Source organism: Gymnoscopelus microlampas (genome assembly GCF_963454915.1).
Source record: "Gymnoscopelus microlampas genome assembly, chromosome: 23".
In the NCBI taxonomy this organism is placed as follows: domain Eukaryota; kingdom Metazoa; phylum Chordata; class Actinopteri; order Myctophiformes; family Myctophidae; genus Gymnoscopelus; species Gymnoscopelus microlampas.
Window position 1 is genome coordinate 34661057 of NC_139960.1, and position 12271 is coordinate 34673327.

At 42.1% G+C, this 12271-nt stretch overlaps 1 protein-coding gene across 2 annotated transcripts in view; it reads left to right on the forward strand.

The window, feature by feature from the left end:
* hgfa (hepatocyte growth factor a) overlaps positions 1 to 12035 on the forward strand; it is a 37395-nt gene extending 25360 nt beyond the window's left edge. For both annotated transcript variants that reach the window (XM_084050053.1, XM_084050054.1), the window contains exons 11-18: positions 66 to 205; positions 1740 to 1787; positions 2027 to 2135; positions 2877 to 2951; positions 5164 to 5301; positions 6078 to 6184; positions 6542 to 6675; positions 6943 to 12035. In XM_084050053.1, coding sequence (XP_083906179.1) covers positions 66 to 205; positions 1740 to 1787; positions 2027 to 2135; positions 2877 to 2951; positions 5164 to 5301; positions 6078 to 6184; positions 6542 to 6675; positions 6943 to 7107 — 916 coding nt within the window. In that variant the 3' untranslated portion in view covers positions 7108 to 12035. The remainder of the gene's footprint in view (positions 1 to 65; positions 206 to 1739; positions 1788 to 2026; positions 2136 to 2876; positions 2952 to 5163; positions 5302 to 6077; positions 6185 to 6541; positions 6676 to 6942) is intronic.
* Positions 12036 to 12271: the final 236 nt, after the last annotated feature.

Genomic DNA, 12271 nt, shown 5'->3' on the forward strand with positions numbered 1-12271 from the left:
TGGTCCCGTCACGCTGTGAGAGAACAGATGGATTATGAGAACGTGTATATTTATGTGTCTTTCAGTGAGGATTCTCACTCTGCGGTGTCCCATGTAGGGCTGGAGAAGAACTACTGTCGAAACCCCGACCGGGACAAACATGGCCCGTGGTGTTACACCAATCCAGACAGCCGCTTGGCTTGGGACTACTGCAGGCTGAAGCACTGTGAGTGAGCTGACCTAACCCTGTCCATGTTGGGTGTGTGTGTCTGTCAGCGCACTTGTCATCAGCATAATACCCACACAGACCAGCAGTGTACCATGCACATGTCAGGGAATAGCTAGCCATTCCCTTTAGCTGAGAGAGAGAGAGATGAAGCAGGGACCCTCACTACATATTGTATACAATGGTGTTGTAGATTAATTCATAGATGTCATAGATAGATTCATAGATTTGTTTGACATAGTGTTCTGTTCATTTTTCATTCATGTTTTTTGTTGACTTTATCTTTTCTATTAATATGTTGGATTTGTGTTAATGTGTATTTTCAGACATTTAAAGGGGAAATCCACCCATTTTCAATATTTAACTATGTCATTAATATAGCATAAAGAAGTTGTGTGGAAATAATAAAAAAGTTGGGTTTAACATTGCAAATTACAACATGATGACTCATCATGTTGTAATTTGCAATGTTAAACCCACAATCAATCCTCCATTTCAAGGCAACACAGAAAGGGGGGAACTTTTTTCTTATTTCCACACAACTCCTTTATGCTATATTAATGACATAGTTAAATATTGAAAATGGGTGGATTTCCCCTTTAACCACTTAAACCCTCAATACTTTGTAAACTTGACCGTTAGCTCAGTACTTGGTCTTCTCTCTTTTTTTCCCTATACACCAAACCTCTGCCGAAAATTGCAGATCTTCAAGCTCACAACGCCTCTCAGCGCGAGGCGTTGTGAGCTTGTAGATCTGCTAAGTGGTTAACCAGTGCATGTCACAGCTTCCCCACCATGGGGATGTAACTGGTGTCTGTATGCACACGTTGTGTAGAGTCAAGTTGCTACCAATTTCTTTCAGCAGACGCTCAGAAGATGAGTGATGTATGTATCCGCGTGTTGTACTATGACGTTGCCATGGCTTCAGTCAATCATGCGATGACTGGTTCTGCTTATGGCGTCCTTCGTTGACCGTGACCGCCATTTCAGCGCACCGAGAGCCACGACTGACAGGAAAAATGCTGAGCGCTCGCTGACATTTTTCTATATGCAACTTTGCCGGTGGCTTATGTAATGTGTTAGTCGTGGTTTTGTCCGATTGGCTCAGAGTGCACCACGCTCTAACGCCAAACAGATGCCGGCCTCATCCGCCCGCCTTTTATTTGAGTATCCATACAGTGAAGATGATTGTTTGTTGTTGACCCAACATTTTCTTTTTCTGGTTTCAATCGGGCCCGCGTCGAAGAGGTTCTTTCGAGTGGCTGCGCAATAATTTCCCCATAATGCGAAACATGTCCTCCGTAAAGTTTTTGGGGTTTCGAAGCAAATTTTATTTGCTGTGGTCCACCGACCAATATAGCCTCCAACAACGATGCAGATGCGAGATATGTTCTAAGGGGATGGGATGGTGTCGTTTTCAATTGAGGTTGCAGGCTTTGTATGTCAATGTTTTGTCTGTCAAGTAAACGATGTCCTGTCAATGCTGGGTCTGGTCTTAATGTTGAGCCTTGCTTTTACTTTATTTTTTTATCAGGTGAATCGTTGGACAGTGGCTCCACAACAGTGGCTCCACAACCAAGGAGTAAGTGTCCTCTTATCACGTCCCTCATCAACCTTCATCAACCTGACCTTAATCAACCATATCTCCCATCTTTGTTTCGGCCATAATCGCATCTTTTTCCTCACATGACATGCCTGTTCTCATTTACGTGGCGAAACTTGAATGTTTTCATTTTGAACTGGGCTTTTTTCTTTAGAATATTATAAACATGCACTTGCACGATATCTGACCCGCGATGCACAATGTCTACTCCTTTGTAGCTCCGACCACGACCAAGATCTCGTGCTTTGTGCACATAAACACCAGAATCGTCGGCGGGCATGAAGTCCACGGCACAGATGGCAGCTGGGTCGTCAGCATCCAGAGAGAGTAAGATGTTTTACGCTTTCATGTGTGTCAGTGTTAAGACGGATACATTCGCCGTTGCACGGTGGCGTCAGATTCCGATAACTTGCGTAACGGTCGATACAGAGTACTGGTCTGATACCGGTGTGTAATTTCAACAAATCTAGGACAGAGGTTCTCAAAGTGGGGTCCAGGGACCATCTGGGTTCCTTGAGGGGGTTCCAAAGGTCTGTAACTCTGAGAGTGTACAAATGGAACCGAATGGACCCGTTATGGGGGGTCCTTGAAATTTAAAGGTTTGAGAACCACTGATGTAGGAATAAATAAAAAATCCATTAAAAACTGTTAATGTGCAGCTACAAGTTAGTGAAATTATACAGTAAGAGTATGAAACAGTCATACAACATCAACTGAAGCAATACAAAATATGACTGTAAATGAACCATCATGTGATTCATTACGTGGTATCGGAGTGACATAGACTGGTATACTCGCCGATACCGATACCATGCATCTTAGGCAGTATCGGCAGCTTTTTCCGATACCTGCATTGGTATCGGAACAACTCAACAAGATACCTACAAAATACCTAAAAGACCTACAAGCTCTGTCCGTCGGCTATTTTCGGCACGTGACGCCATCGCGCAACGGAGCATGATTTTAGGCATTAGCGGTTTGCTCAAAGAAATGGAGCATGCTTGGAGTTGATGCATGATGATGACACACACCGATGTGATGAATTGAACGTACAATATTTCTTCCCAGGAATGCTCATTTGTGTGGTGGCTCATTGATCAGAGAGAATTGGGTGTTGACAGATCAACAGTGCTTCACCTCCTGGTAATTCATTCATTCATTCATTCATTCATTTATTCAACCTCTCACTCATTCGCCCACTTGATGCTGCGTTCAGGACAACTCAGAACTTGTTCGTTTCACACATCAGACATTTCTGTCCTCTAGAACAGTGGTTTTCAACCCCTTTCGTATCAAGGTCCATTATATATTTGGCATTTGAGCCACGGACCACCGCTTGATGAAATTTAGCCTCTCAGACCCAAAACTTTGAATATTTCTTCTACATTCTCTAATTGTGTAGACTTCTTGTAAATTAAGTGATGCAGATGTTTAATAATAATTTAACCCTTGAGAGCGTAAAATGAAATGTTTCATTTTACGCTCTCAAGAGTTAAAGATCTACCTAATAAGGGTCGATTTGGTTACCAACTCTCCATCATTTAGCTGGGGACCACCTGGAACCCCCTCAAGGACCACTGGTAGCCCCCGACCACTGGTTGAGAACCACTGCTCTAGAACACCACAATCAACATGGATCTTCTGCCACATATTGCATGATTACAAATCCAGTCGTGTTGAAAAGTAAACGACACCTTTATCATTGCATTCCTATCACTAACCGTGAAGGATGGCGTGCTTCAGCCATGTGTTTGCTGCTATGGGGCAAATCACAGCTCTGAAACAATGAGCAAATGTCGTTTTAGATACAGGTTGTGGAATTTTGTTTAACTCAGCATCCTTCACCTTGTCCAGTTGTCATTCACTCACCTATACCATTTACCCTGTCCTCGTGTGTCCTCTACTTAGTAAAGTGTTTCACAAACATGGGGTAAATGGCGTCGTGGACACAGGCTTAATATAAGTGATTCATTAATAATGTATTTTTGTACGTTTGGGTTCTGGAGAGACACCACATTTCTGTTAGGATCTTGAGCTGAAAAAGTTTAGGAACCCCAGTTCTATTGCTGTTTTCTGGTCACTTTGTTGATATTGTTATAAGTGCAGAATATATCCTGTTTATTGTAGTAGCGGGTGAGAGATAGATGGAATACCTCACTTGGAAGCCTCCAGATCTGAAACATTTCTGTAGCAGTGAACGTTTCATAATTATACTGTGTATTTCTAGATCTGCAAAAGAACATTGAATGAAGACTTCTCTGAAGTTATCAGTTGTGTTTAAACACCATGATCGTATTTGTCTCTCAAAGTGCTAGCAGTATCAGTGTTTTGGTTCAGCTGTGCTGAAAGTCTGGTGAAAGGAGTATTGTACGGTGTGAAAATAAACCAACAGCCAGTTCTGATGCTTTACAGGGACACAGTTCCTCTGTACAATGTTGAGACGTCAGGCTTTTGACTTCTGGCACTACAAGGCGCTTGTAGTAGTAAAGAGCGTGTATAGTTCGGCTATTATGTATTTAGGAAAACTTGAAACTGACGTTTTGACAGTAATGACATGCCCAACATAGGGACACCAGGTTGAAAGGGGTTGAACTGGCATTGAAATTCTATTTATTTATATGTATATAAAATATCTATATTTGGCGCCCCCTGGCAGAACCTGTGTTCTCTAGGACAGAAAACACAAGTGGTTGAAGGCCATTTTGGCAGATATTGGACTTTCTCCCACAGGCCTAGTGGTGTGCAGCCGTCCTCTTGTATGCCTTTGTGCAGGACTTGCATGAAATTACTTATTTACACGGTGGGCCTTGGAATTTTGTGTTTGCCCATAGGTTTGCCAAAAGGAATGATTGTTCCACTGAACTAAACACACCACATGTAATATTTAATTCTGTTGGATATGAAATTCACAACAACATATCTCTGAAATGCCTGAGCTTGATGCCAAAAAGTGTGTTTCCTGTGAACATGTTTGGCTAATTCAAAGCCGATGAGTCTTATTGTTCGGGGGTAAATCAGATTTAACGCCATTTGTCATTTTAACCGGTTTGCACTTGTACGACGAACATGCAATAAATAAAGGGTCTGTCAATTCCACACCTATGGTACATCGTCTCTGTCGGGTGGAAACCTCATAAGTCCAAAACTGTTTTCAGGGTTCAAATAAAAAAAACATCAGAAGTAGCAGATCCACAAGTTCGAAATGTGTTGCTTCGCACTGCTAGCTTTTGCGTGACGCTGTACGATGATCAAGCACAAAAAAAACACAAAAAGTTAGAATATGGAGATAGGAGGTTTCCGCCCGACAGCAACGATAGAATACTATAAAAATGAAGATTTCTCTTTTGCTGGGCAGCGTTCCAGATCTGAAGGATTACAGCGTGCAGGTGGGCCTCCGTCACCTCAACGAGTCCTCGCTCCACCCAAGGCTACTCATCTCCCGTCTCATCTGCGGTCCAGAGGGATCCAATCTGGTTCTGCTTAAGCTGGCAAAGTAAGTAAACTGCCTTCCTCTGATATTTATGGTTGCATAATTGCAGCGCTGAGTGTGATTACATCTGAGCTCAAATCGAATCAATCTGATATTGTTTGCGAGAGTCTCAAGCTGGTTTTAGGGACGTGCGCTCTAAAAAACGCCCCTATCCCGGGGTGGACATTCGGATGAATGTAGCAGATCTGCAGGCTCGGTTGTGAGCTTGTAGCTCAGCTATTTTTGCCTTGCCCCAAGAGATTTTCTGTAGAGGGGGGAAAAAGGAGCGGACCAACTATAGAGCCCAGGGGGACCCCAGTCAACAAAGTATATAGGGTTTAATTGGTTAAGACAAGAGATTTCCTCATGATTCCTTTAAGACCTCAGAAATCCGGGCTAAAATGCTTTTGGTGTGTGCTTACCAAGAACGATGCTAGTGTGATTATCACGGTATAGAAGCGGAACTGTTTTAGATTAACCACTTAAACCCTGTATGGCTGACCGGAGAGTCCCTCAGGCCTCCATTCTAGTGCATTTTCAGTGTTCTGATATTTGTGGGGAAAGCTTTCGCTGAAAATAGCAGATCAACAAGCTCACAACAGGCGACGCGTTGTGAGCTTGTTGATCGGCTTTTTTCAGCAAAAGCTTTCCTTACAATACGGATGCTGGGGTTCAAGTGGTTCATAAAGCTTTCGATGTCTATTATTAATTTCAACATCTACCCTGATTCTTTTTTTGTAGATACTATTAAATTCATTCATTCCGTCCTGTTTCACTGTTTTATGCCTGCATTACCACAGGCCTGCCCCAGTGTCTGAAGGTGCTTCCAACATCCACCTGCCAGTAAAAGAGTGCAGCATCACTGAAGGAACCAACTGCACCATGTACGGATGGGGGGAGACCAAAAGTATGGCCTTTTCTTAACCCTTATGCTATGTCACATTAGTGTGTGTGTGTGTGTGCGTGTGTGTGTGTGTGTGTGTGTGTGTGTGCGTGTGTGTGTGTGTGTGTGTGTGTGTGTGTGTGTGTGTGTGTGTGTGTGTGTGTGTGCGTGTGTGGTGTGCGTGTGTGCGTGTGTGTGTGTGTGTGAAGCTAATCTCACAAACTGCTGAACCGATCACAGAAGTACCTATGTTTTATATATATATATTTTAAAACATTTAACTATAATTTCATAATGGAAGTCATTGGAGCTCTGATTGGGCTGAAACCTTGCCCAAATTATACTGTACCATCGTAATGTTTTTTTTCTCTTGGGTTTTAGATACAGGACACGACGAGTCTCTGAAGGCTGTAACGATGCCCATGGTCAATAACGACATATGTTCCCGACTCAAAGGGGCTGCGGGGGACAGCAGAGTATGTGCCGGTGGCAAGAGGGGCGAAGGAGTGTGCGACGTAAGACATCTATACTCCTCCGCTCTCAAGAGGGCATGCGACGCGAACGTACACATAAGTGCACAGGAATTATGCCAGATCATTTGCAGATGTTGGCATTTTTTTATTTCTGTAATATGTAAATTTTCGCTCATTTTATTGACAGCCAAAAAGTCGGTAGATGTTTTTAATTAGGGCCTTGGCAGCGAAACAGACATTTTCAGTACAAAGTCGTGCTTATGGTACAAAAGCCCTGTGATGTATGTGTGGTTTACTGTCTCCTTCCAGAAAGACAACGGTGGGCCGCTGGTTTGCCAGGAGCATGAGCGGAAAGTCATCGTCGGTGTCAGCATCCAAAGGACCAAATGTGCTTCGTCGCAGCCTGCACTCTTCGTCAATGTGGCGTTCTACTCTCAGTGGATTTACAAAGTCTTCAGACTGTACCCCAGTTAAGGGAGGTGTTACTGGTGTGATGGTGTGAAAACTAGCTCCACACAGGACTGTCTGAACCCCCGTAGCCGTGCAAGAGGACGGGGTGGACCCATGCCAGAAAATTCCTAGATCTGTCCAACCTCTGTGCATAAGAAGGCCACTGGGAGATATAAGTATAAGGAAACTGACTTTATGGAATATGGCCTTTCTGGGATTTAGCGGCATGAACATATCACCTGACAGAGAAGATAGGAATTAGGGGCTGGAGGAACATAGCGTGAGGACACGCTATATGATTGGATCAACAGAATGTCCCAAAGTTTCACTGTCTATGCAAACCAAAGAAATTCAGGATATTGATATAATGTTTTCAACATAGGTCTTAGGCACATGACAATTCATACCTTATTTTGGCCAAACAGTATACAGAAACTCTGAAGCCATGCAACAAAAGAAAAAGACAGTGTGGTACCTGTGACAATAACCCTGTCTCCTGGAAATACTTGAATATGGACAGAGCCACAAGAGACGGTGTTCTGTGGCTGAAAGACGTGACTGTGGCTCATGTCGTTTGTATGATGATCTACGTGTCACGTCGTCTGTTAAATCTTTACCTCCCACAAGATTTCTTTGTGGATACAAAGAGATTTGATTAGAGTCCCAAGATAATGTAGCTTGTTTAGTTAATAAACAAACGACATTACGGCATTTGGAGTAACTTTTTTTTTTTTTTTTTCGTTCAACATACAATATAGGAATTTTGAGTAAAGATGAGAAATTTAGCCTACTCCAGATAACCCAACAGGGCTACCATTGCTGCCCTATTAGCTAACTGCTGCAGTGATGGTAAACATGGAGTGATTCAGCTAGCAGTACTGTAGCTGAACTAATTTTCCCAAGTTAGCTGTACCCGTTACTTTCCCCTCTATGTTACTAAAGCCTAATTTATACTTAGTTGGGCGCCGGATGTCATGCACCGAAAATAGCGGATCTACAAGCTCACAACGTGTTGCAGTGCGGTACGTTGTGAAGTTGTAGATTGGCTATTTTTACCCCAAGTATAAATTGGGTGGGGGGTTGTGTAACTGTACCAGAGCTTATGCTAACAGTTTTAGCATGAGAAGAGCCATGTCAAATATGACATGGTGGTTTGGTCTCCACTTTGGAGGGAACTATAGCCCCTGGCGGGCTGCGTGTGTGGTCAGTAAGACATGTTTTAGGTTTCGTGCAAAGCAACTCTTGTATATAACAGCAGAATTTATCGAGTATGTTTCTGGCACGCTTGTAATATTGTATAGGTCTTATAGATCTGGAATATTTTTGGCTGACTTAGAAACAACCTAGAGGTTACTGTTGCCTCTGGTCATGTTTTGATATTTAAACGATTTGTAGTTTGTAAGTAGTAGCGATATTTATTTTTTGTTAACTTTGTTGGCGTTTCCTCTGGTTTTTCTTTTTTTTCCTTTTTTGTGACCTCGATTGCACTGTCATTTCAACACAACCTCCAGTATTCAATCACGCCAGGCAGCTTTAACTGACTTACTGACAGTGGTTCTCAAACATTTTCATATCAAGGAACCCCAAATGGATATGTATTTAGCCACAGACCCCCATTTGAACCGGGGGCCTGAACCCCCTCAAGGATCCATTTTGAGAACCACTGGTATTGACAATCAAATGTCACATTTAGCTCGAAGGTGTGTTTTCATGCACATTAATATGCCAATCACGGTTATTGAAATGATCATGTACAACAAGGCAACATTTTAAAGTGGGTAAAGCCCCCAACCCCAATTAAGACAGACCAATAAAATAAACCCCAATTACGACAGCTGTGTTAATAGCCACGAATGCGACAAATGTCACTGTTGCTGTGACTTTACACCAAATTAGGTACACATAATCTCTGAAGGCATGTGACAAGGAGTGTCAAACAGCTTTTTGATATTCCATACTGTTTGCCTGTAATTGGCTTCCAAAAACATTGTCAGGGGCCTACCTCTTACAAAGAAACCAGAGCGAGCCTTATATTAGAGAGTTCCGCCACTGAGGGGGCAGAAACAGTGTCGGTCACGTGGTTCATGTAAACTGGAAATAGTTACAAACGGCCATAGACTCCAATGCATTCCGTAAACTTCCGGTTTAGGGCTTTGTCACTATTCACCAATAGAAGGCTATGTAGAAGACCTGGCCCGAAGAAATGGACGGCGGTGACTTAACTCTCCTTGAATGGCTCTGAAAGAAACCCTCCATATATAATGATCGCAACATCAATTCAACCTCAAATTGGAATCGCATGTTGAGGTTCCTCTATAGAGCGCACCTCCGAAATCGCTTTTACTTCTGCCCACAGGGGTGCCAGAAATGTGCAAAGTTGAACCGTATGTCGTAGAAATGCTATTTACCCCCACAGCTTCCTCGGGTCCTGCACCTCACAAATTAGGCTACACAACCATGGGTAGGCCTGGCGGAGATTTGCGCTCAGTGGAGCACCTCTTTCTAGTTTGGGCATGTGTACACTTTGTTAGATTTCTTGTTTGAATAGCCCACATCACACGTAAGAACTTCACCTCTTATAGGAAGTATTTACAAGAGAAACCTGATGTTTGCGTAAAACACGTAAGCCGATTAATCACACTAATACTATGCATGTACTGATAAGTTTCAGTACAATTATTGCCATACCCTGATTATTCCCAGTAATCGGTGTAGATTTCATTCTGAATAGTCTAGACGCACAAAGCGTCGTTATTATTAGTTGTTCACCCCTAGGCCTACCCCCGGCAAACGTGATGTTTACAAGCAGAACAGGCAGAGAGACGTCACAAAAGCCAAGTGATTAAAATACCTTGATCACTGAGTCACTGGTTCGATTTGCTGTGTGTCATTCTCTAACTTTCTCTCTCTCTCTCGCCATTTCCTGTCTCTCCACTATCTCTGTTAAGACTTCCAAAAATAAATAAATATACGTACATAAAAAGAGAGAATGTCAAATAATATGCAGAGACATACAGTACAGTGCCTCCCAGACAACCAGAGGTTATTTCCGCTGTTTAGACTTTTTTTGGCAGTTGGTAAACAACTTTTAAGGTACATTTCCAAACCAAATTCTGATTTGGACGTTCGGATGTCAGAGGCCATATTGAAATGACAAGTATAACAGTAGTAAGTTACTTCTTTAGGCTGACATGATCCACTCAAGCCCCATTGAAAAATAGCAAATCTACAAGCCCTCAAAGCATCACATCGCTATGCGAGCTTTGAGAGCTTATGGATCTGCTATTTTAGAAAATTTGCACAAAAAAAAGATGTATTTATATGAAAGTGGTTAATCCTAGACCGATGCAAACCTGGAGTGCACATTTGGAGCTTACTCAGCTCAGGAAATTACTACACAAACGTCAACAGAATTAAGCCCTTGCTAATGCTAAATCATTGATAGACATACACAGTAAAACCCTCAGTATTATAACTGAGCGTGTAAAATATGGACAAGATAACACATGAGGATTTTACTCTTCATAATTCAAGACCTCATTCTCACTCCCATCCATTTATTTAATATTAGTATCGCACAGCCAGACAGTCAGAGATCTCTGCCTGCTGAGTTTGAACGGTGGAGAAAACCAGCACTAACAAAACCTACGACCACTATTTTGAAAACCCGTCCTTATGCCGTCCCAATATGAAGTCTTTGCATTGGTTCTACAATGCTGCTATACATTATTTTATTGTTTCCACACAGTTTTAGCCCCTTCGTTGAGTTTAGACGTCACCGGGTCACCAGACGTCTCAGTAGGCAGAGAGCTCTTATCATCTGGCCACGCAATAACTAGGGTTTGGACCTGGAAGTGTGAGGAATCGGAGGAACAGGATCCAACATTGAGGAACCAGAATCGGTTCCATCACATTTGAAACCGTTTCTGGGACCGTTTTTTTTATCACACTGTCAGAAGCAATGCTTTCCTGCTTGCTTGGTTCTGAAAGTCCGTACACACCAGTCAATTCAACCTAAAATATATGTTTCCGGATGACTTTTTGTGTCATGAGTGCATCCACACAGACACACAGATGTTACACGGTGATGAAAATTAAGGCGATTTTTTCACCGCAAAAATAAAGGCATCAACCTGCATGAATGCGACATCGACTATATGAACAGTCTTGATGAAATGCTTGCTGGACATTTTTGTATCATTTCTTCGTCACGTCCTCCCGGTGTGTAAAGACCTTAAGACTACTCTCTGCCAAATTGTAACACTGTTACAAGTCACACTGTGTAACATTCGTTTCAGTAGTCTTCGTGGCGACCCTTCTCATAGCTCCGTTTTGTCTGTACTATTCCAATTTCCGGTACATTTACAACATCATTTTGTGTGTCTGGGGCAGACACGCAAATAAAAATATTGTTTAGGAAAGTTGCCAACAAAAACCTTTATGTGGAATGGTTAATGCGAAATATATACCATCAAAAATACTTGTTTAATTGACAAACATTACGCTGTATGACTTCGTAGAAATGATGTTTAAGTAAACAAACATCATTGGCACAAGTCTTTAAAAGTGGTCCACAAATCACTTTGTAGGAATGTCAGAGTGTAAATCTAAAAGGACAAATCTCCTCTCAAAGGTTACACAGGAAGTGACAGTATAAAAAGGTGACGCGAGGCATTAACTTCCTGTGTCATAGGTGGATCGGTCAGGAGTTCTGCAATCCGATATGCCTCAGTTCAGTTCAACCATGTTCTCGTGGTTTATTTAATATCATGTCATGTAAATACTCTTATGTACATTTCAATTTGTGATTTTGTAAACTTTTTTTTCCTTATATTCCTGTATACTGAAAACATTATAATAGCTGCTATTTTGTGTCGTTGGGTTGTTTATTATGTCTTTGTTTGTTTTTGTAACCTTTATAATATTTACATTTTAATAAATTAATACATTTGAAATCATCTTCATCTCATTCTCTCTCTCTCTCTCTCTCTCTCTCTCTCTCTCTCTCTCTCTCTCTCTCTCTCTCTTTCTATTATGCGCTTTCCTTCTGGATTCTCTCGCTGTTTCTCTGTGTGTCTGTCTGTATGTCTCTCACTCTATCTCATTCTCTCTATTATATACTGTACTACTACTACGTATGTTTAAACGTATGTGTTATCTTGTAAGCCTACACCACCCAAACCACAGG